This window comes from Paramisgurnus dabryanus, chromosome 3 (genome assembly GCF_030506205.2).
Source record: "Paramisgurnus dabryanus chromosome 3, PD_genome_1.1, whole genome shotgun sequence".
NCBI lineage: Eukaryota > Metazoa > Chordata > Actinopteri > Cypriniformes > Cobitidae > Paramisgurnus > Paramisgurnus dabryanus.
In genome coordinates this window covers 6,933,665-6,957,130 of record NC_133339.1, presented here as the reverse complement: position 1 = coordinate 6,957,130, position 23,466 = coordinate 6,933,665, and the positions used below count along the sequence as shown (strand labels likewise).

Here is a 23,466-nt window from a genome sequence, read left to right as displayed (position 1 = left end):
AACATCACAGGTTTAACCTTGGATACATGAAAAACAGGGTGAACCCGACCAAGAGAAAGAGGTAACTTAAGTTTTATCGTCACCGGATTAATGACCTTAGAAATACTGTATGGCCCAATGAATCTCGGAGCCAGCTTACGAGAAGGCTCACGGAGAGACAGATCCTTGGTAGAAAGCCATACCTTTTGACCACAAACGTGACGGGGTGGAGGTCGCCGATGACGATCAGCTGCAGCTTTGGTTCGTCTGGAATTAGATAATAACAGGGTCTTAGCTCTCCTCCAGGTGCGTCTGCACCTGCGTACGAAAGCTAACGCAGACGGAACCGCTGCCTCGGGCTCCTGTGATGGAAACAGGGGGGGTTGATAACCGATGGAAAGTTAAAACGGGGACAAATTGGTAGACGTAACGGGAAGAGAATTATGAGAATACTCAACCCACGGGAGCTGATCGCACCAGGAATTCGGAAATTGTGACGACAGACAGCGGAGCGTTCTACCGAGATCCTGATTAGCCCGTTCGCATTGCCCATTGGTCTGCGGGTAATAACCAGAAGACAGACTGGCCGTGGCGCCAATTTGTCTACAAAACTCCTGCCAAAAACGAGAGATGAACTGAGGACCCCTATCTGACACTACGTCAGTCGGAATACCATGTAACCGAAAAACGTGATTAATCAAAACCTGAGCCATCTCTTTTGCAGAAGGTAGCTTGGGCAGGGGAATGAAATGAACCGCCTTCGAAAAACGATCCACCACAGTTAGAACAACAGTGTTACCATTAGATGCCGGTAAGCCGGTGACAAAATCAAGGGCTATATGAGACCAGGGGCGGGAGGGCACGGGCAAAGATTTAAGCAGACCAGCGGGTGGTAAATTAGATGCTTTATTACGAGCACAAACCGAACAGGCTAATACAAACTGTCTGACGTCAGTGGACATAGAAGGCCACCAAAAACGCTGACGGACGGCAGCCAACGTTCTCCGAATACCTGGATGGCCGACAAATTTGGACTCGTGACCCCACCGGATGACATCGGAATGTAACCGCTCAGGAACCCATAGGCGACCCGCTGGACACCCCTCCGGAACTTCCCCCTCCCGGCCGGCCTCTCTCACCCGCTGTTCGATTCCCCATACGAGGGCGCCGACCACCCTCCCCTCCGGGAGAATGGTCTCCGTCCTCTCCGAATCGGACTTTTCGAACAGACGGGAGAGAGCATCAGGTTTGGTATTTTTCGAGCCAGGCCGGTACGAGAGGGTGAAGTTGAAACGATCAAAGAAGAGTGCCCAACGAGCCTGCCTAGATGTTAGTCTTCTGGCCGAACGGATATATTCAAGATTCTTATGATCCGTCCAGACCAGAAAGGGCTCCGAGGTTCCCTCCAACCAGTGACGCCATTCACCCAAAGCGAGTCTAACCGCCAACAGCTCCCGATTCCCTATGTCGTAATTACGTTCTGCTGGGTTTAACCGGTGAGAGAAAAAAGCACACGGATGTACTTTCCCATCAATAGACGATCGCTGTGATAAAACGGCGCCTACCCCGACATCAGATGCATCCAGCTCCACTATAAATTGTTTAGCCGGATCGGGAATAGAGAGGACAGGCGCAGAGATGAACCGGGATTTTAACACATCAAAGGCCTCCTGAGCCTCTCTACTCCAACGGAAACATACATTAGGTGAAGTGAGAGCGGTGAGAGGCTTAGCGATCTGACCAAAATTTCTGATGAAACGCCGATAAAAATTGGCGAACCCCAGAAATCGCTGAAGCTCCCTCCGAGTGTCGGGTACTGGCCAATCGGCAACCGTCTTAACCTTAGCGGGATCGGGACGAATTTCTCCCTCGGCAATGACAAAACCCAGAAACGAAACCGACTTCTTGTGGAACTCGCACTTCTCCGCCTTAACGAATAGCTGATTCTCTAATAGCCGTTGTAAAACCATGCGAACGTGCTGAGTGTGTATCTGCATGGAGGGAGAAAAGATGAGAATGTCATCGAGATACACAAAGACAAATCTGTTAATCATGTCACCCAGCACTTCATTGACCATGGTCTGGAAGACAGCTGGAGCGTTACAAAGACCGAACGGCAGAACGGAATATTCCCAGTGTCCAGAAGGTGTATTAAAGGCTGTCTTCCACTCATCGCCCTCTCTAATACGTACCAAGTGATAAGCGTTGCGCAGATCTAACTTGGTAAATACGCGCGCTCCCTGTAATAACTCGAATGCTGATGACATTAATGGCAAGGGGTACTTATTCTTAACAGTAATGTCATTCAGCCCTCGATAATCAATGCACGGACGAAGAGACCCATCTTTCTTTTTTACAAAGAAAAATCCAGCACCAGCTGGGGACGAGGAGCGGCGAATGAGACCGGCTTTAAGAGCGTCATTAATGTATTTATCCATAGCCTCTCTTTCTGGTTTAGCTAGGGAAAATATACGACCCTTAGGCGGAGAAGTGTTGGGAAGAAGTTTGATCTCGCAATCATACGACCGATGAGGAGGCAGAGAAGTAGCCCGGGACTTACTGAAAACCTGATACAGATCCGAGTACTCCGCCGGGACCCCTGAGAGATCGATAGCCGGAACCTGCGAGACAGAACAAGAGACAAGAGAGGGAGCAGGACCAAGACAAGAAACATAACACGAAGACTTCCAAGATAACACAACATTGTTCTGCCAATCAACGTGAGGATTATGTTTGGATAACCAGTCATGACCTAAAATGACTGGCGATTGTGAATCCTCTAAGATGTAAAATTCAATCTCCTCACGATGATTGCCAGAAACAAACAAACTCACAGGGGGTGTGCGGTGCGTGATCACAGCCATATGCTGGCCCTTCAATGTCCAGGCAGACAAAGGAGAGGAGAGAGGGATGAATGGAATACCCCAGGACTTGGCCAACCCAGCATCCAAAAGACACGCCTCCGCACCGGAATCCAGCAACGCCTGTGACGAGAAAGAGTTAATCATGACAGGTAGTGTGGTGCTGCTTACGGGAGATTTAAATGACGATGCGCCCACCGAGACTCCCAGGTTCATCGGCGGGCGTGAGCTTTTACCGGAACAGGTGGCCGCCAGATGCCCCGGTTTGCCACAATACAAACAGAGGCCATTAGACAGCCGACGATTTCTCTCTCCAGCAGAAATCCGGAACTTGCCCAGCTGCATAGGCTCCTCAGAGTGCGTCTCTGAAGCGATCTCCACTGGTTCCGACATCAGCTGGCGAAATGAGTGACGCAGATCTCTCTGCCGATGGCGAGACTCGACCCTCAGAGCCAGCTCGATGGCAGCTTCCAGGGACGTGGGTGGCTCTCTCAGTGTAATCTCGTTTTGAATACCTGGCGTGAGACCCTCGAGGAACTGTGCTCTTAATGCCGCGTCATTCCAGTTGCAGCTAATAGCGAGCGTCTTAAATCGTATGGCAAAATCTGTCACAGAGTCATTACGTTGCCGTAATCTCACCAACTCAGCCGCTGCCATGTCTCCCTTGAGTGAGCGGTCAAACAATTTTAACATCTCCTCCTCGAGAGCCTCAAATGAAAAAGTAAAAGGAGCTTTAGCCCCCCAGGCGGCCATACCCCAGTCTCTCGCCCTTCCAGTGAGTAATGTCAGGACATAGACCACCTTGGAAGTGGATGAAGAAAATCGACGGGGCTGGAGCGCGAAGACGAGAGAGCACTGCTGTAAAAAGGATCTGCAGGTGTTGGGATCGCCATTGTAGGTGGGGGGTGTAGCCGTGTGTGGCTCCCGTTCGAATGAAGCGGCTCCTCCGGATGAGGTTGGGGCTTCATGGTGAGGAGTCACTTGGTCCAAGCGATTGCTGAGCTCTTTCAGTTGCTCAGACAGGATGCTGAAATCTCTGGCAGCAGCAGACAATAACGACGAATGTTGGTCAATGGCCGCCCCCTGCTGGTGAAGGGCGGTCTGCACCTCCAGACCTTCTAAACTTGCTGACTCCATTTTTGGCGCGCTCATCTGTCAGGAAACGGACTCAGAGTCAAGTGCAAGTTAAATAGTTTATTTAGAAAAAATAGAGAACAGGAGAGCAAAGTCACTGGTAGATCCACACACGGCGTACACCCGTTGACTCACTCTGGTGGAAAACACTACTGTGGGGATGAAGCACACCCACAGTAGGAGAGAGTGAGTCGGCGCTACACAATAATCCACTGTGTAATCCAAATGTAGAAGGACCACCCGGATACCACTGGTCACCGCCTAAAAACGAAGCGAACCAGCGGTTCCGAGAAACAACAGTAGTTAGAGTCAATATAATCCACAAAGGTGAAATGGGTGTACTCCACTCACGGGTGATAATGCAAACCGGAGAGAGAGAGAGACAGCTGGTATACCGCCTAGAAACGAAGCGAACCAGCTGCATCGAGAGACAAACAAAGTCAATATAATCCAACACTCCACAAGCGAGCGGTCCGGGTGAAGACGTGTCCCCGAACGCCGAAACCAAACCTGGGGTAACAGAGGAGAAGACAGAAAGCGACTGACAAGACAAGGCAGGGCAGCAGGACTGTGAAAAAACAATGAGCGCGCAACAAAGGACAGGACTACGTGCAATATAAAGGGAAAGGTAAACGAGACACCACCGGTGAACAATTACCGAAACAAGGGGGCGGAGTTAGTGAACACACGAGGAACCGGCACCACAGGTAAACAACACACACACACAGATCACACAGCCATCGATCACCCAGTAGTCATGACAACAGCACAGCGCTGTTGATCTGTGTTTTATTCTGCTTTTGGTTCTTTAACATCTTTTTATTGGGTCTAACTTGAGGAATGAACCTCTTTAATGCCACTTGAAAATTGCTTTATGTTGGATTTCAACAGAGCACACTTGAGTCTCTGTGAGGTGAGTTAAACCAGACAAACCTGACTGATGAGATACCAGACACAATAATGTTTCCAACGAACTTATTAAAACATTTCACATGGTATAAAGATCTTGAGTTACATGAAATGCTCTGAAACAAGAACATATTTAGAGTCTCTGAAGATGAACTGAATCTCACTCCAGCTGTGGGCTTCACATTGAATTCATCACCACACAAACTGTGTGCAGTCAAAAGTTTGGCACTGAAAATGAAAATCGTCAATGTCTTAAAAGATATCTGAAGCTAAATAATGTAACTGTCAGATTGCACATAATCTTCTAAAAATTTTGACCCATGAAACAGTAAGAATATGACCATCCCACACCTGAAACACCACAAATTAAACCTTATAATGAAAGTTTAAAGATTTCAGTCAACACAAAAAGAGAAAATTAACTCCTGTTTATCAGAATGATGGGAGGAGCTCATAAGTGAAAGTAAAATTAAACAAGTTTCTGCTTGATCCCACAAACGCTTATGATCAGAATTTATTAAGACGCTGTAGACGATTGTGAACAAATTTGTTTGTATTTGTTTTTGTAAATGTGTTTGTGTCTAAAAACATTTTTTATTTTGTCATGTTTATAAGAAGCTGTGTTTTGGAGTGATGGAGTTAATTTGTGTGACTCTGATGATTATTATTGGAATCAAAGATTCAACAGCAGGTAAATATTCACACATTATAACTAAGATTCACTTTTTGTGGTTAAAACTGTTTTCAAGCCCATTGTTACAAACAATGACTATTCATTTATTTTTCATGAATGGTTTCTTTAATTTAAACATAATGAAACCACACAACACCTCTCTGACAGCAGATTTCAGACCGGTTTTCTGTCTTTTACAGATCAGTTTGCTGTTGTTGGACCTGTAGATCCTCTCCTCGCTGTATCTGGTGAAGATGTGATTCTGCCCTGTTCTCTCAAACCCAACATCAGTGCTGTAAACATGAGAGTCGAGTGGTTTAGACTTGATCTCAAAGACTCAGTAGTTCATCTCTATGAAAATCATGAAGACAAAAACACAAATCAGCTTCAGTCGTACAGAGGAAGAACTGAAGTGTTTAAAGATGAACTACAGAAAGGAAACACATCACTCAAACTATCAAGAGTTCAGATCTCTGATGAAGGACTTTATAAGTGTTTTATTCAGTCCAAAACCAACTATGATGACATCACTGTTGATCTCAAAGTTGAAGGTGAGCAAAACACTGAAAACTAACACTGAACGAGATTTATTTTTATTTTAAATGATGTTCAATATTGGTTTTAGTGCTTGTATGTTGTCATAATCACAACAAGCCAAAAGAAAAACATTTAATAAAATAATCACTAAATTATGTTTTTTTACCCTTGATGTGTGTAGTAACTGTAGGAAGTCATCCACTCATCACTGTAGATGGATTTGATGTTTCTGGTGGACTTCATCTTCAGTGTGAATCTAAAGGTTGGAACCCTGAAACTGAACTTGTGTGGCTGGACAGTGAAGGAGTCACTTTGACATCTGAAAATACAAACACAGAGAGAGAGACAGATGGATTCAGAGTGAAACACATGATCACTGTATATAACAGAGACAGTAAATATCACTGTAGAGTCAAACTGAGACATCACATGATGGAGACTGAGATTATTACATCAAGTAAGTACACAAACACTGATGCTGAGTATGTTGTTTATTTTGTCTTATGATGATTTGTTGCAGTAATACATAAAAATTATTAATTATTAATTATTAAATTATTAATTATTAATACATATCAAAAATATTAATAATTCAAGTGAATATAATCAATGATATTAGATAAAGAGAGTTTTGTTTTACAGGTAAAATGTTTAACTCTTTGAGGTCATCAGTGATCTTGATTTCTGTTGGATCTGTGCTCGGTGTGATCGCTGGATTACTGATCGCTGTGTTCATCTATAGACACAGAGGTAACATTCATGTTTGGTTTGTTATATTTATTATAATGTATGTACTGTATATAGTGTGACCTATAAGGTTTGTTAGATATAAAGAAATTTTGTTTTTGTCGACATTGAACATCTCATCAGTTAGTGGAGTTCAGTGTGAAGTTTTTCAGGTTTAGATTCACTTCATCTTCAACTGAACACAGATTTCAGATTTCACTTCTCATACTGTGGTGCTTAAAAGTTTTATGATCTGTGCTGTGTGGTGTAAACTGAGCTGCATACATTAACCTGTAAAGACATCACAGTGTTAAGTGGGTAAATCAAATTCAAACCAGAAAATAATCTTTAAAAATAATGTTGGATGTTTGTACATTAGTTGTTATGCCTGTAGTTGTTAAGAAATAATTATATCAGTTTAATGTTTTTTCTTTTCAGAACAACAGAGAAAGGATCAGAGACTAAAGAGTAAAGATCAGAAACTAAACGGTGAAGATCAGAGACTAAAGAGTGAAGATCAGAGACTAAAAAATGGTAATTTTGTCTGTTGGTTATTTATGTTATTAATTTATTGTAAATTGAAAAACAGTTTTGATTCATTAAATATTAATAAATAATCACGTTATAATCACCTGTATTAAATTTAATTTGACAATAATTCAGATACATAAACATTTATCTTATAATCTTTGATAAAATAACATTGGGGTTTCCATGTGTTTTATGTCTTTATTTATAAACTGTGTTAAACATATTTACAGTGTAGAGCAGTGGCGAAGCCAGAAATGTTCAAGTGGGTGGGCCTTTATAAAACAGGGTGGGCAAAGCATAGAATGTACATAAATTGGGAGTGTTTACGCCCATGGCCGGCGTATATTTTTTTCCCCAATGTAAGTGCGGCTTTTTTCAAAACAGCCAGCAGCTTGTCCATTTGTTCCGCGCTGTGGTCTTAAAATATTCAACTCTGGATGAAAAGCTTAGCTTGTCAATGTAAGTTCTCACACAGCCGTCTTATCACAGTGGGTGAAAGGGCGGGACTAATATCACAACAACCAACCGGCTCACAGCTCAAGTATCACAGCAACCAAAGCGCTTGGCTGAAAAAACAGCTGGCATTTGGCGTCTTCCAGGCGTTTTCAGCCAGGTTTAAAAGCTTTGGTGCACGCTACCTAAGCCAAGTTACCTTAATGCCATGCATGCAGCACAATGTTTCAAGGGGAAATTATTAAACAACTTAAATAACCAACCAGCTTGTCTGCAGTATATGGGCAGGTGGGGCTGTGCCTTTTTTATACAGTCTATGAGCAGTGCCCCACCAAATTATTAATCCACTTGAAAACACAGAACTCAACATAAACTGAATTAGTAACGGAATTAGTTTTTACGTTATTTACGTTGCGTGAACGTAGATCCGAACAATATGTCATTCCTCCTCAGCAAAATGCATGACGTGAAAGCGTCATAGGCTACGACAGATTCAGGGGTAGTGATTTTACTAAAGAACTCGTTCGAAACTTATTTAATGAGACAATGGCCATCAAACAACATGGCGCAATACAAAATTGCATGTGTTGTCATTTAAGTGTAAATATTCCAACAACATTAAATCATACAGCCCCCTAAATAGTTGATTGGAGTAATACTCCTGACTATAAACTGTAAATAATAATGACACCACTATAAACATTAAGAAAATGTCTAAACTCACCATTACATGTCCTGTAGTCTGAGACGGGGCTTCTGGTTCATAATAACAAAGTCCAATATGATCATAATGTCCCTTCGCGCAAAGAAAAGCAGAAATACATTTCTCAGACGAGCATTTATCATCGATGAGCGTAACGTTATAGGTCTTTCAACACAGCATGAAGTCATTATCAACGTAATACGTGCTCGTTTCATTTTGTTGACGTTTGAAAAGATGTCCTCAGTAATCCAACATTTCCATGAGTGATGTAATAGTCTCCGTCTCCAAAAGTAAACAGGCATAAGCAGATGTCATCGTGGAAAGGTTGTTAAACTTGATGATTTGCGACTCGCTGTTTTCAAACTCAGTTCAATCGCGCGTAGGCGGAACTAACAATGACTGACGAATCATATTCAACGTTTCATGTTGACAAGCGTGTGCACCAATAGGGTAAAAGAAAACTGCGAAACTGACTGAACATGCAAACTTGCACTTAAATTTTTTATTTTAATTATATTTATAATTGTATTACATATATGAAATTATAGTGTGATAAGACGTATATTCGTCCCAGATAGCACACGTACGTCGCGGAGATGTCTGCGCGATGTCTTCTTTTTCGTCTGGAAGACGTATTATATAGGGCGTTTGCTCATCTGGAAGGCGTCGCCGAGACGTCCGACCCAGCTGTTTGCAAGACACCCAGCAGATCTTTACAAGATGTATGTTATTTAGAACGATGGCGAGCCGCCGTTTCCCAGATCTTTACAAGATGTTAGAACAGCAAGCCGCTCTTTCACAGATCTTTAGAAGAGCTTTAAAAGATGCCGAGCCGCTCTTTTCCAGATGTTTAGAAGAGCTTTAAAAGACGGTAAGCCGCTCTTTCCCAGATGTTTGTTAGATTAAAAGATCCCTCATTAACAAATTGAATTGCCCTAAACTACAGCAAATTATTTCTACACACATCTACACATGCATGCTGTGTCGTCGATATTAAGTAATTAAAACACAATTTTCAATTGATCTTAAAACAGGCAGTTGTTGATTTTATAAAACACATTTATTCAAATTAAACAATGAAAACTTTCATTCATTTATCTTTAAAGATGCATTTTACACGACAGTATGCGAAAACAACAACATATAAACATAACATATTTAAAATAATCAAAACCTTTCCGCGTCTGTTTTATTAATCTCCATTCTAAAATAAAACATTACAAAAAATTACCAGGAAATAATCGTGAAAGGCTGTTCTTTCTTCATAGCGTTAATTACCCAGATAGCACACGTACGTCGCGGAGATGTCTGCGCGATGTCTTCTTTTTCGTCTGGAAGACGTATTATATAGGGCGTTTGCTCATCTGGAAGGCGTCGCCGAGACGTCCGACCCAGCTGTTTGCAAGACACCCAGCAGATCTTTACAAGATGTATGTTATTTAGAACGATGGCGAGCCGCCGTTTCCCAGATCTTTACAAGATGTTAGAACAGCAAGCCGCTCTTTCACAGATCTTTAGAAGAGCTTTAAAAGATGCCGAGCCGCTCTTTTCCAGATGTTTAGAAGAGCTTTAAAAGATGCCGAGCCGCTCTTTCCCAGATCTTTAGAAGAGCAGAAAGACGGTAAGCCGCTCTTTCCCAGATGTTTGTAAGATTAAAAGATCCCTCATTAACAAATTGAATTGCCCTAAACTACAGCAAATTTATTTCTACACACATCTACACATGCATGCTGTGTCGTCGATATTAAGTAATTAAAACACCATTTTCAATTGATCTTAAAACAGGCAGTTGTTGATTTTATAAAGCACATTTATTCAAATTAAACAATGAAAACTTTCATTCATTTATCTTTAAAGATGCATTTTACATGACAGTATGCGAAAACAACAACATATAAACATAACATATTTAAAATAATAAAAACCTTTCCGCGTCTGCTTTATTAATCTCCATTCTAAAATAAAACATTACAAAAAATTACCAGGAAATAATCGTGAAAGGCTGTTCTTTCTTCATAGCGTTAATTAGGATCTAGAAGATAAAATTACCCGAAAGTGTTGTCATTGTTAAATAAATTACGGATGTGCGTCTTTGCGTCAAGGTCATGATTCTACATAACAACATCCGCTTGACCTCGCAATGCCAAGAAGAAGAAAGGCGTGGAACATTTGCTTAAGGTATGTAGTAATAATGCATTTAAATAATAAACTGTTTGCTGTCGGATCATTTAAATAATACCTCGAGATTGGGTTGATAACAGTTATTCATGCTTTAATATTGATATTTTGCCCACCTGTCTGATGTTAATTTATTTTGATCGTTCATGTAACTGAGTCTTTCTAGAAAGACGATCAGTATTATGGTTGATATTTGTATTGCACTTGTTAAAATTTGTTTTTGCCCCCATTTTTCATTTCATGAGCTGAAGTTAAATATTTTCTATGTCCCCAAAAGGCCTATTTCTCTCAAATGTTATTCACAAATCTGTCTAAATCTGTGTTAGGGTTGCGTTTATAATTGTGGTTAGTGTGTGTGTAAGGCTCTGCCTGTGAAAACACATCTAAAGTCTTTTTTGTGATGTACTGTTTTCTACATAAAATCATCCTAAACAATGAAAAGAAAATTTTGTAAAAATATCTTATCTTTAATATTGGCTGAGTAAGATTCTTTGTATAAACCCTCAGTCTGTTAATTTTGTCTCCAGCCTGTTAAGATCTTCAGCAGATGTTTGAGAAAAAAGTCATCATCCTCTTCGTCACACTTCATCCGTATTTGGGGTAACAAGCACCTGCTTCCCACAAGAGACTGGACCGCTGAAGTCAGGTGGTTAGTCTTTATTTGCATTCATCCTAGTACCATCAAGACTGCCTTTTTGCAGCTGTAATAGCAAAGATAAATGAATTAGGGGTGTAGCTTTTAAAATGCTTTTACTATTAAATGCATTATTTTGATTTATTTAAACTTAAGAATCAAATAGGTGTGTAGTTTAGGTAAAATTCTTATAACTGCATTTGTCTGTTTTACAACAGATGTAACCAAGTATAAATTTACTGTTTTTTTTTTATGTTGGATGGATCATCAGACCTGCACCTTCCTTGAACATGTCGGTAAGGTAACACTTCATGCGAGTTAATGATGATGCTTTTTTATAAGAACTTTTTATAAATAAATATTATTATTGGGTTTTTTTAGGTATCTTACTCTGTATTTGTTCACGGTGGTCACCCCAGGGTCTCAGGACTCAAATTGAGTGCTCTATGGATTAAACAGAAAATGCAGTATAAACAAGTGTTATGTTGTCTTGAACATGTTGGTAAGGTAACACTTCATGCGAGTTAATGATGATGCTTTTTCATGAGAACTTTTTATAAATAAATATTTTTATTGTTTTTTTTAGGTAACTTACTCTGTATTTGTTCACGGTGGTCATCCCAGGGTCTCAGGACTCAAAACGATTGCTCTATGGATTGAACATAAAATGTAGTATAAACAAGTGTAAAGTTATGTCTTTAAATGCCACTAATAATGTGTTTCTGTTTTCTTTCTCATTATGCTAACAAACGCTCTTTTACCCCTCATGTTAGGTAGATCAACACTCCAACCATCTGCATTAGGGACTGAATAAAGGATGCCCTCTGTAGCTGGGAATGTTAGATCAGGTAATTTGCATTTGATATATTTTTAAAGACACACACACTAATGCTGCTTGTACACCGCCAGCGACTAGCAACACAATCTCGTTCATTCCAATGAAAGCTTTGCCCCATTCAGCAACATGAGCAACTGTGACCATTGACAACAGGAAGTGGGCATGTCCAGCTATGCCACAACTTTGAGGAAAGTTCAACTTGATGAAGGACTTTTGGTAGCAACTACCAATGAGAGTGAAGCAGTGAAGTTCATGTCATCCGTCTTTTGTCATTTACTGAGAGGATTGTTACTCATTTGTTTATAGTTTTTACTAGGACAACCAGAATTGGGAACGCCTTCTAATAAATGCAGCATAAGGCCTTAACTGTCTGTGGCAAATATTTTTAGAACCCAAAATAAATAGGGGTGCTGCTTTTAAAAGAAAACACCACAGTTTTTCAATATTTTACTATGTTCTTACCTCAACTTAGATCAATTAATACATCCTTATCTTTCATCAATGCATGCACTTAATATTTGTACAGCACGTCGTGAATGTGTTAGCATTTAGCCTAGCCCCATTCATTCCTCGGCGCGCAGTAACATCATCACTCCTGACTACTCCCCCTCTTTTGAGTTTGAGCGAGAGGTGGAGTAATCAGGAGTGATGTTACTGCGCGCCGAGGTCGAAGTGCTGCAAACTTAGTGCTCTTTTGCCATACAATATAGTTCTCATTTTTATCCGCTTAAAAAATCACCACGTTTTATTTTGTGCCACCATACTTACTCATGTAACTACTCATGTAACAGTCTTTAAATAGGGAAAACATGAAAGGGTTGGGTGGCTTCTAAATTCATCCCTGTTTGGATCCTAAGGAATGAATGGGGCTAGGCTAAATGCTAACACATTCACAATGCACTGTACAAAGATTAAGTGCACGCATTGAAAAAAGATAGGGATGTATTAATTCGTCTAAGGTAAAAACATAGTAACATTTTGGAAAGCGGTGGTGTTTTCCATTTAAAGGGATTGTTCACCCAAAAATGAAAATAAATGTAATTAAGCCAGCAGCATCGTACGGAAGCAGTGTCATGCACACGGTTCACAACAGACCCGGAAGAGAAGACAATTCCGAATAAAGTCGTAATTTTTGGACCTAAATGTATTTTTGCTGCTTCAACAAATTCTAACTGACCCACTGATGTCACAAGAACTACTTTGATGATGTTTTTATTACCTTTCTGGACATGAACAGTATACCGTACATACATTTTTAATGGAGGGTCAGCAAGCTCTCGGACTACATCTAAAATATCTAAATGGTTACTAAAATTGAGGTCAGATTTTTGAAAACGTGGTCATCCAAAGTTCTCGGTACAGAAAATCTGTTTTGTATGGATCAGAGTTAGACATGGTCATGTAATATATAACAATGTAATAGCAAGTGTTATGTTGTTTTTGAAAATGCTCTGAAAATGAAAAAAGCTTTGTTTATCCACTATGCTATCAAATGCTCTTTTACCTTGCATGTTAGGCGGATCAACATTCCATCCATCTGCATTAGGATCTACCTTAGAGACACTCACTGGAGCTGTAAATGGGAAGCAGGTAAGTTGCACAACAGGTTTCTTGTAGCATTCTTAGACTAGCAATTTTTATGTGATAACTTTAACATGATAGAAATTGTTAAACTACATCTGTGGTCTATATTGTCTGAGAGAAATTCTTACTCAAGAATCTGCATATTGCTGTAGATATGCAGAGTACTTATCTCGAAACAGTCGTAAAATATTAATGTTTTTGTTTTGTAGGTCACTTACTTTGCATTCGTCCTTGGTGGTCACCCCAGGGTCTCTAGAGTGAAAATTACTCAATCTATGGATTAAACAGAAAATTTAGTTGTATGAAGTGGTATGTTGTCTTTAAATGCCATTAAAAATGTGTTTCTGTTTTCTGTCTCATTAAGAAATACTCTTTAACCTGCCCACTGGAGCTGGGAATGGTTAGCTGCATGTTTTACATTTACAAATAAACAAACAGAGTTAGATAAGTCCATACATACCATTCTCATCTCCGTGTGTGCTGTAACTCTGTCTGACGCAGCCCCTGCTAGCTAAGCTTAGAACAAAAGACTGGTAGTGAATTTTATACAAATCACAACACATAAATTGGAAAATGTCCACGTTACTTTGTCACTTATTGGAAGCAGTATGCTAGCTGGAGCCATTCACTTCCAGTCTTTGTGCTAAGCTAAGCTAGCTGGGGCTGCATCAGACAGAGTTACAGCACACACAGGGATGAGAAAGGTATGTATGGACTTATCTAACTCTGGGGGATACGGTGAATAAGCTAAATTCCCAAAATGTGGGCGTGTTCCTTTAAGGATTTAGGGGTATTTTGAAGTTAAATGAAGCCGTTTTACTTTTTAAACTGTCTCTTTTATAAGGACTTACTGAATTTCTTTTTGCAGCAATTTGGGACATTCTTCCAGTTGTCAGCAACTTTGTGAAAAAGGCTGGAAACTTAAATGCAGGTACTGTTTCATTCTTTTGTTTTTTTTACAGCTATGAAAAATAATGTGTTATTAATTGTACTGTCTATTAATTAATTATTTTATACAGTGTAACTGATTCTGCTTACCTGACTCATGCAGAATTCTGGCCTGGTGTTTGGTCCGTGCTGTCTTTGACTCTTGCATCTCCATCATCCTGACCCTCTTTAGCAGCCTGCCATGTATTTATTTGGAGGCCACCATGAGCACCCATCTGCATAATATGACTTTGTTACTCAGATGTCCATGCTCCTACAAATTCTACATTTTTTGTAAAGCTGCAACAAGTTGAAACCCTATAATTATTAACGTTTGATTTTGAAATATGTAATTCAAATACATGAATAAGTAACAAAAGCAGAAATCTATTAAGACATTACCTTTTTGTTGCTTGTTTACTGATCTATCAATCCTTTTGCATTTTCATAATTGATCATCATAACTTGGTATACAGTGGATGTGTGGCTGCAGATAACTTTCTGAAGTCAATTTAAAAAGACAAAAGTTAATAAATGCTGAATTGGTCAAATATACATTGTTGTATTTTCACCATTTTGATGTTTAGGCATTTCATAACTTGAGGGTTAATTCACGTATACTGATGTTTCAAATCAAAGATTAATTTATTAATGACAGCTAATCATTTTATAAAGATTTTTATTACAATATTTATTTATATAATATCAATTTAATACATTTAATTCGTTACACCTACATTACTGAGCGCAAGGGAGTGCAGCCAACAAATACATTCAGGTGTGTTCGACTTAAAACCGAGATGCGCAGACAGCACGTGGTATGACATCAAAGTACCGCGAGAGTTTGGGAAAGCCCCGGAAAAGGTTTGAACTCGCGGTATTTGATGTCACGATCGGTTTGCGTGTAGATCAGCATGAAGTCGAACACATCTGAAAGATGTGTGGGCTGCCTGCACTCAACGTTGCGATAATTCAGTAGAGTCTAACCTCAATCGGTTTTTGCAGCTTCTGGGTGTCGTGTCGAACGATCGCAGAACGATATTTTGTTCTTTTCCAACTCGATTTTTAACTCCCTAAACTAGTAGGATGTTCCAACGGGTGAAGCAACAGTGCTGACGGCAGAGTTTCAGTGTCAATGTAAGTAAACCATTTTAACAGAAAATATGTTGTTATGCAGGCATGTAAGTTAGTCGATCTACAGAATGATCGTCGTATATAAATGTTCTATACGCGATTAAAAGCTTATTAACGTTTATCAATGCACTGCTATTCAGGCCGCTGCAAAGTCCCGAAGCCACGTTGTAACGTTAACTCCACATGTTACGCACTGGTGGGGATAAACCAGCCATTTTAATAGAGTTATTAAATGTCTCAAACCTTTCCCGCCCTTTAACGTTACGTTAAAATGGCCCTTATACGGATAACGTTACTGTCAGTCAGACCTTAAACCACTCAAAACCGTTAACGTTGTTCTATTGGAGTGGTTTGATAATTGTATTTATTAATTGTTTCAGTTATATTAGTTATATCTGTTCTTTAATTCGTATTTCTAACAATTAAAACCCAGGAATGACAAGCTATACTTACCAACATTTTGACGATCAAACTGACAGAAAAACTAACTTAAAGCCGACTATTAAACCAAAAACATACTATTACAAAGTGAAGAGTAACGTAATGTGTACAAAATGTATTATTTACAGGTTATTAATAATGTTATTTGCGACAAAAAAGTTGAGGGCACTCGAGCAAATAACGGTCTTCTGGTAAATATTGTGGTCACGTGATGGCCTCGCGACATATAAGTCGTTTCCGGTCGTTTCTCAAACGCACAACTGCGTCCTTTTAAAATTATTTTTAATATTTTTTTTAAATAATAAGAAATACAAGGGGGTACATTATACATATATAAAATAAAAATTAATAAGGCTCCGTCCTTTTCTTTTTTTTTTAAATAAGGCTCCGTCCTAGGAGGCTGCATGTCTTGGCTGCCACGTCATCAAGCATCGTCGAAGGACATCTCAATCTGCTTGTTTTCTATTTTGTTGTTTTAATTTAATTACAAAATGTTTAACTGTCCATGTTGTAAAGACAGTTGATACATGACTTTTATTCACTGTACTATATTATTGAATTTTTTTGGTGATGCATTGCTAATTTTCAACTTCTCTCTTTAAAGTTTTCATGCCATGATCACTGGGGCGGAAACCATGACGTTGCCTTGGACTTCAAACTAAACCATCTCATTCTGGCTTTTTTCTAACATCGAAATCTCAGAAGGACAGGACTAAGATGGACGCAGCCTCCACATGCAACCTTGCATTTGAGGAACACCCATAGAACGGTCAACTTACCCCATACTCTAACCTGAATGCAGGGATCATAAAACTTTATCTTTTACCTTAATTGTTAGATGGGTGTTGATACCAAACTTTTTTGTCTCGTCTACCCAGGAGAAAGTCATGGGTTCTGCTGCTGAGGTTGTCATAAAGCATGCTTTTTCCATTTGTTGCATTGGGCAATATTATCAAGAGATTCTGAAAGAAATAAGATAATTTTCAAAGCATTAACATGAATATGAAAGCATTAATTCATTAATGACCATCTTTTATTATTGTTTATTTACAGTGTCTTTTATTCTGCTTACCTGACTCATGCAGAATTCTGGCTTGATGTTTGGTCCACCTGTTAGCTGGCTCTGGTGCTTGGTAGTCTTCTCAAACCTCTGAATCAAGGCCACCATGAGAGGCCTTCTGAAGACCATCATTACGCTTCAGATCCAGTTGTCTTTACTATGAGGTAAATCTTTTTTAACTGCAGCATTGAGCGTTATGTGCGCTGTTTATGCGCACTGAACGCCTTGCATTTTTGCCCTCTACTGCAACATGCCTTTTTGAAGGAGCGCTAAGAGCGGAAAAGCACCTGACGTCATTTGTGTCTTTCCATTGTCCAATTGAATATGGGGAGAGGCGGGCCTTCCGTTGTAGGGACCGATGTTTACAGTTATTTGAAACAACCGTACTTCAGTCACTTACTGTCTCCTGTGTTTTTATGCACCTCTCACCTTCGATCAAAGTCAGTGCAAGCGTCCTCTTTTTAAAGTTTTTGCTTATATGACAGTTAATAGCAAAAGAGCGCTCACGCTTCAATATTTGATTGACAGGACAGCTGCCTCGGTGGTTGCCTAGCAATATAAAAAGCTGCGCTGCACTGCTTTTTATAAAGTGACCAAATCAAGGTGCACCTTGTGTTTCCACGTCTTTAGAACGCATTTGGTGTGATTGGCCCCCAACAAGGGTTTTTTCTGCTGCTTTTTATTTTTTCAGCTTTTGCCTTGATATTGTATTTTACATTGGTAAATGCCTATGGACATTGGCTACTAGCGTTCTGCATGTGTAAATGCACATCGATGCGAACAACGACGCAAACGTGTAAATGAAAAGTGGCGGATAGCCTACTGTGCAGAGGCATTGGGGTAGGTCTGACTAAATCAGCCTTAATGACAACTGCATCAGTCTTCAATGATGGTTTAACAGATAAACACTCACTTTGTCTATCCAGACCTCAAGGTTAGAGTTCGAACAGATTCAGATAGTTGGTTTTGTTCATTTTCTAAGTTTTTTGTTGATATTTTAGTCCTAATTGATTATGACAGATTTGTTACAGCATTATCTGTCAAAATGACAGGCAATAAGAAAGTTTAATTCAACCTCTGGTTGTAAAGCAGATTTTGAACCAGTCTTCTTCAATTGTGTCACTAGCTTACCACAATCCCTGTGCACCAGCTATGGAAAGTGCAGACCAAACTTCTACCTCCACCTGTGAGTCTCTTCCCACATTTAGTAAAGTAATGAATGCGGTCTTACAAATGAAAGGTTTTTTTAGGGTACATTATTTTAATTACCAAATGATTTCTCGGATGAATTGGATTAAAAGACAAAACAAGCACATTTATTTCAAACACATCAACGCAACGTCATTGCTATAAACCAATGCAGCTATTTCGGATAAAAGATAATGCACATCAGGTCACACAAATCAAACACGAAGAGTTGTCATACACAGTGTGTACAGTCAGTCATTCAAATTGGATATACACAAAAATCTGATTTAAACTGACAGTGTAAACATAGTCTATGAGATCAATGAGGGGTCAATTAGATCTAGTTCAATCAACACCCTCACCATGCTCTACCAGCTTTAGGTGCTTAGACCTGTTTTTCTAATCAAACAATACAAGGACAGATGTTCCGGCGTTATTGCCTTCATGGCATGAAAGATTAAAATCTGCATTTTAACCCAAAGGGGATATGATCTTTAAATAAAATTGCCTGTCATTTTATTGATTACAACCATAATACTGAACAACTTTAAAGGTCCCGTTTTTCCTGTGTTTTTGAAGCTTTGATTGTGTTTACAGTGCACAATATAACATGTGTTCATGTTTCACATGCGGTATTTTTCACACAATCTACTTATCTATATAGTGCTTTCACTGTCCTAAAAATGGCTGATGTCTTCTTTGTCCTATGAAGTCCCTCCTTCAGAAATGCGTAATGAGTTCTGATTGTGTAGTTTGTTTAGTATGTTGTGATTTGACAGCAGCTTAGCTTAGCCAGGGCGGAGTTTAGTCAAACACACTTGCTTTGACGTCATTCAACCGGGAAGTAAAGGGCTGTAGTCCAAACCGGCCGTTCGCTGTATTGAAAGGGGAATTCTGTTAAAGATAATACATCGCCTGGCTGGCAGTGAACTTTAAGCTTTAACATTTACAGGTATTATTTATGCGATTACAGCAACATTACACACTAACTAAAGTTTGAAATATGGGATCAGGAAAAACGTGACCTTTAATGTTTAAGTATTGAGGAAGGAATGAATTCTTACTGTGGTGGAGATATTGAAAACTCTTACAAAGAGAGTCATTTTGGGTGTTTTATTTAAAGACCATGTCCCCTTTTAGCCTGACTACGTCAGACTTCGTGCTTCCGCTCAAGCAAAGTAGCAGAGAATGGTATTACTAGGCTGGTCCCCTTTGGGTTTAAATGAAGATTTTGATCTTTCATGTTTTTAATATTTTGGTTTTTCTTTGGGTGCAATTTTTATAAATGAAATACTTTGTCTGATGTGATGATGTTCCCATTGTGTTCTGTTGTTACAGATGGGACTGAACTGGAGTCTGTGAACTAATGCTGTTTTCGAGACAACTTGGATGTTGGATATTATTGACATCAAACCTGTAAGAAGTCTGGAACAGACTTCAACTTGGGACAGATCCATCAACACCGACCTCAACGAGATGCATCATTTGACATTGCAGACAAGTTGGTGGCTAGCCTTTCACAGCCTTACATGAACCGCAAACAAACTTTAAACTATTTTTACAGCACATAATATTTATGAACATGAATGTTAAATTATCCAGTAACCGTTTTCTGCCATAATTGGCACAAGAGCACAAACAACTTCTGGCGTCTCATTATGTGGTAAACACGCAAATGTGATATGTGATTGACTGGAATGCATTGAGGTCGGAGGTAGGATATTTAATTACATAACATCAGAAATCCGAGTTGTTTGTAACACTGCACAATATTTCACATAATTGTCACCACCTGATTATCCTCCCATGTTTTTAACACAACCATTGATTGGTCACACGGATGAAGGCAGCAAGCAGAGACATTTGTCCTTTGTATCTCTCAAAAAAAAAGAAATAAATCTATATTTAATGTTAAAAACACTTACAGTAGACTGTGTTAGATAACTGTGCTCTTGGAAGTCAGCTTAAGTCAACAAATGGTAATGTTTATGAAAAGTTCATTTTTGTCACAGTTGCAAACTAACCACCACACAGAATATGAAAAATAGCCAGAACTGTGGTAATAAGCTAGCCCTAAAATGTTGTGAGAATCTTGATGTATTGGACACAGGTGTGTAGTATCTGTTATATATTGACGGTTGACAGGTTTGTTTGCATGTAATTGCATTATTATTAATTTGGGGTTGATAGTCCAATGTTGATTTGAGAGATTTTTTTTTTTCTTGTTAGATCCTTTCTCTTTTTAATGCAGAACTTAAGGATGAAGCACCCTGATCTACTAAGATGCACAGATTCAACTCTGGCCCAGCATCATCCCCACACCTCATCTGCCATCAGTTTAATTTAATGTCTGTCAATTGCAAATGCTATTTATTTCAGTTATATTACAACTTAATGTTAACTTTAATTGAGACTAGTATTGTGTAAAGCTGGGGTTTCCAAACTTTTAATTTCAAAACCTATTAGACAAGTGTAATCTATTCTAGACCCACTAAAATATTTTTTTTATGGGGTAAAACACATTTGTTCTCTTTCAGTGGAGTCATTTTATTTTCATAATATTCCATAATGTAAAGCAGTGGTTCTTAACGTTATTCCTCGAGGCCCATTGCTCTGCACATTTTGTATGTCTTTTTTATCTGACAGACTCGGTTCAGTTCATTGAGATCTCTTCTAATGAGCTGATGATTTGAATCAGGTGTGTTAAATAAGGGAGACATACAAAATGTGCAGGGCTGTGGGCCTCGAGGAATAATGTTAAGAACCACTGATGTAAAGTAAATATAAGTTTATTTGCAATACCAAATATTTTATGGTATATTCTTTCAAAACCATTGTCATTGCAAACTGTTGTTGCATCATTAAGATGTGCAACACACCTTAACCTACTGTATGACCGACAAGTGGGTCCTCCTGACCCACAGTTTAAAATCCCCTGGTGTACTGAATGTTGTATTGTAATTAAAGTCGCATCTATGTCTTGTGTAACAGTCTCCATTATTTAAATTGTGATTATATTCAGAGTGTCACATGGCACTTTCAGCACTTACTACATCACAGTGTTTTTAATGCTTTAATTTTTAGGGTTATTATAAATTCATTCATTTTTAAAGAATTCCTTCTTTATGTAGAACATGCAAAGTCTAAAATGTAAAGTGTCATGATCAGCTCTGGGTCTTGTGCAGTGATTAAATGAACAGGTGGTAAATGTCATAGCTTTGCAGTATATTGGGTAGGCTCTGAATGTAATGAACATTCAGCACATTTCATAAATTTAATTTGGTAAACAAACTTGTCAGAACAATTCATGCTGTGATGCTGGATAATACCTGGTCAAATTAATACATGTATAATGTGTTTCGACATTGTATAAGGTTTCTTCATCTATACAGACATCTGTAGTGAACGGTGCAGAGACTGCTGTCCATTATTGGTTACAGTATATTTGTTAAAATGTTGCCAGTAAGATTATTTCCTTGTACAAGATACTTTCTTTGAGTACCTTTATGTGTTTTATTCTGCACTTAAAGCATAAACGCAATTTAAATGCAGGAGTCCCCTCGTCCTTACTGCCAAATATGCAAGTGAAACTGGACTAAACGCATACAGTATACATACGGGTATGATTTCATGTTTCTATATTACACGTAATACGAGGTAGGGTATATAAAAATAATATTTTATGAATGCTAAATAAATGCCAAACTCTAAAAAAACTGGCAAATTATATGCAGCTGAGGTTTTTTTAATCTTTTGTTTGTGTTCAATACAATTAAACAAGAAATAAGTGTAAACAATGAGTTGAGCACTGAGGTCAGCTGATTCGTCTGCGTTTGCTCGGATTCAAGATCTCCAGAAGATGCATGCAGCTCGTAAAAATTTCGAATGTTTCAAGACATTGCCAAGACGTCTTGCAGAGATATTGCAGACGTCTTACTTTTCAATGTTCGCAGCCGATCTACAGAAGATGAAGCGATATTTAGCAGACGTCTCCGCGACGTACGTGTGCTATCTGGGTAGGATCTAGAAGATAAAATTACCCGAAAGTGTTGTCATTGTTAAATAAATTACGAATGTGCGTCTTTGCGTCAAGGTCATGATTCTACATAACAACATCCGCTTGACCTCAATGCCAAGAAGAAGAAAGGCGTGGAACATTTGCTTAAGGTATGTAGTAATAATGCATTTAAATAATAAACTGTTTGGTGTGGGATCATTTCAATAATACCTCGAAATTGGGTTGATAACAGTTATTCATGCTTTAATATTGATATTTCGCCCACCTGTCTGACGTTAATTTATTTTGATCGTTCATGTAACTGAGTCTTGTGTAAGATTCTAGAAAGATATAGTGGCTTACTTTTTTAAAACGATCAGTATTATGGTTGATATTTGTATTACACTTGTTAATATTTGTTTTTGCCCCCATTTCTCATTTCATGAATATTTTCTATGTCCCCAAAAGGCCTATTTCTCTCAAATATTATTCACAAATCTGTCTAAATCTGTGTTAGTGTTGCGTTTATAATTGTGGTTAGTGTGTGTGTAAGGCTCTGCCTGTGAAAACCCAGCTAAAGTCTTTTTTGTGATGTACTGTTTTCTACATAAAATCATCCTAAACAATGAAAAGAACATTTTGTAAAAATATCTTATCTTTAATATTGGCTGAGTAAGATTCTTTGTATAAACCCTCAGTCTGTTAATTTTGTCTCCAGCCTGTCAAGATCTTCAGCAGATGTTTGAGCAAAAAGTCATCATCCTCTTTGTCACTCTTCATCCGTATTTGGGGTAACAAGCACCTGCTTCCCACAAGAGACTGGACAGCTGATGTCAGGTGGTTAGTCTTTATTTGCATTCATCCTAGTACCGTCAAGACTGCCTTTTTGCAGCTGTAATAGCAAAGATAAATGAATTAGGAGTGTAGCTTTTAAAATGCTTTTACTATTAAATGCATTATTTTGATTAATTTAAACTTA

The 23,466-nt window shown here is 39.0% G+C and overlaps 3 protein-coding genes and 4 long non-coding RNA genes across 18 annotated transcripts in view; 5 read left to right on the top strand and 2 right to left on the bottom strand.

Annotated features, from left to right (window-relative positions):
• LOC135734242 (butyrophilin subfamily 1 member A1-like) overlaps nucleotides 1-23,466 on the top strand; it is a 131,340-nt gene that overhangs the window by 90,957 nt on the left and 16,917 nt on the right. The gene's annotated exons all lie outside the window — the stretch shown is intronic.
• LOC135733872 (myelin-oligodendrocyte glycoprotein-like) lies at nucleotides 5,364-6,130 on the top strand. The gene is made up of 2 exons (XM_065252651.2): nucleotides 5,364-5,574; nucleotides 5,757-6,130. The coding sequence occupies exons 1-2, from the start codon at nucleotides 5,517-5,519 to the stop codon at nucleotides 6,128-6,130; spliced, it is 432 nt and encodes a 143-aa protein (XP_065108723.1). The 5' UTR covers nucleotides 5,364-5,516.
• Nucleotides 6,265-7,585, top strand: LOC135733871 (butyrophilin-like protein 3). The gene is made up of 4 exons (XM_065252649.1): nucleotides 6,265-6,550; nucleotides 6,736-6,843; nucleotides 7,258-7,353; nucleotides 7,581-7,585. Exons 1-4 carry the CDS (start codon nucleotides 6,265-6,267, stop codon nucleotides 7,583-7,585), a joined length of 495 nt encoding a protein of 164 aa, XP_065108721.1.
• Nucleotides 10,557-14,925, top strand: LOC135734258 (uncharacterized). 3 transcript variants are annotated; one of them, XR_010527208.2, is made up of 10 exons: nucleotides 10,557-10,684; nucleotides 11,212-11,330; nucleotides 11,590-11,614; nucleotides 11,700-11,820; nucleotides 11,905-11,987; nucleotides 12,092-12,166; nucleotides 13,673-13,746; nucleotides 13,950-14,049; nucleotides 14,609-14,671; nucleotides 14,792-14,925. It is a non-coding gene; the product is annotated as an uncharacterized lncRNA (long non-coding RNA). The 3 variants fall into 3 exon arrangements; XR_010527211.2 differs by having other exon boundaries at nucleotides 11,212-11,333; XR_010527209.2 differs by lacking the exons at nucleotides 10,557-10,684; nucleotides 11,905-11,987 and having other exon boundaries at nucleotides 11,218-11,330.
• On the bottom strand, nucleotides 11,256-12,105 carry LOC135734269 (uncharacterized). The gene is made up of 4 exons (XR_010527230.2): nucleotides 12,080-12,105; nucleotides 11,914-11,967; nucleotides 11,709-11,762; nucleotides 11,256-11,385 (listed from the first exon to the last, which is right to left on the bottom strand). It is a non-coding gene; the product is annotated as an uncharacterized lncRNA (long non-coding RNA).
• Nucleotides 13,363-16,760, bottom strand: LOC135734263 (uncharacterized). Of its 3 annotated transcripts, none has more exons than XR_012336310.1 (5): nucleotides 16,255-16,760; nucleotides 15,070-15,168; nucleotides 14,779-14,967; nucleotides 13,959-14,013; nucleotides 13,363-13,729 (listed from the first exon to the last, which is right to left on the bottom strand). It is a non-coding gene; the product is annotated as an uncharacterized lncRNA (long non-coding RNA). The 3 variants fall into 3 exon arrangements; XR_010527224.2 differs by having other exon boundaries at nucleotides 14,779-14,903; XR_012336309.1 differs by lacking the exons at nucleotides 15,070-15,168; nucleotides 16,255-16,760 and adding an exon at nucleotides 14,592-14,702 and having other exon boundaries at nucleotides 13,387-13,729; nucleotides 14,779-14,879.
• LOC141281902 (uncharacterized) lies at nucleotides 15,563-21,473 on the top strand. 6 transcript variants are annotated; one of them, XR_012336307.1, is made up of 4 exons: nucleotides 15,563-15,804; nucleotides 16,847-17,466; nucleotides 19,829-20,469; nucleotides 20,720-21,473. It is a non-coding gene; the product is annotated as an uncharacterized lncRNA (long non-coding RNA). The 6 variants fall into 6 exon arrangements; XR_012336303.1 differs by adding an exon at nucleotides 18,429-18,488 and having other exon boundaries at nucleotides 15,564-15,804; nucleotides 19,829-21,473; XR_012336304.1 differs by having other exon boundaries at nucleotides 15,566-15,804; nucleotides 19,829-19,991.

Coding starts and splice junctions, on each gene's coding strand:
- LOC135733871 (XM_065252649.1), top strand. CDS start 6,265: ATGTGTGTAGTAACTGTAGGAAGTCATCCACTCATCACTGTAGATGGA. Junction 6,551..6,735: donor GACTGAGATTATTACATCAA/GTAAGTACACAA, acceptor TTTGTTTTACAG/GTAAAATGTTTAACTCTTTG. Junction 6,844..7,257: donor GTTCATCTATAGACACAGAG/GTAACATTCATG, acceptor TTTTCTTTTCAG/AACAACAGAGAAAGGATCAG.
- LOC135733872 (XM_065252651.2), top strand. CDS start 5,517: ATGGAGTTAATTTGTGTGACTCTGATGATTATTATTGGAATCAAAGAT. Junction 5,575..5,756: donor AATCAAAGATTCAACAGCAG/GTAAATATTCAC, acceptor TGTCTTTTACAG/ATCAGTTTGCTGTTGTTGGA.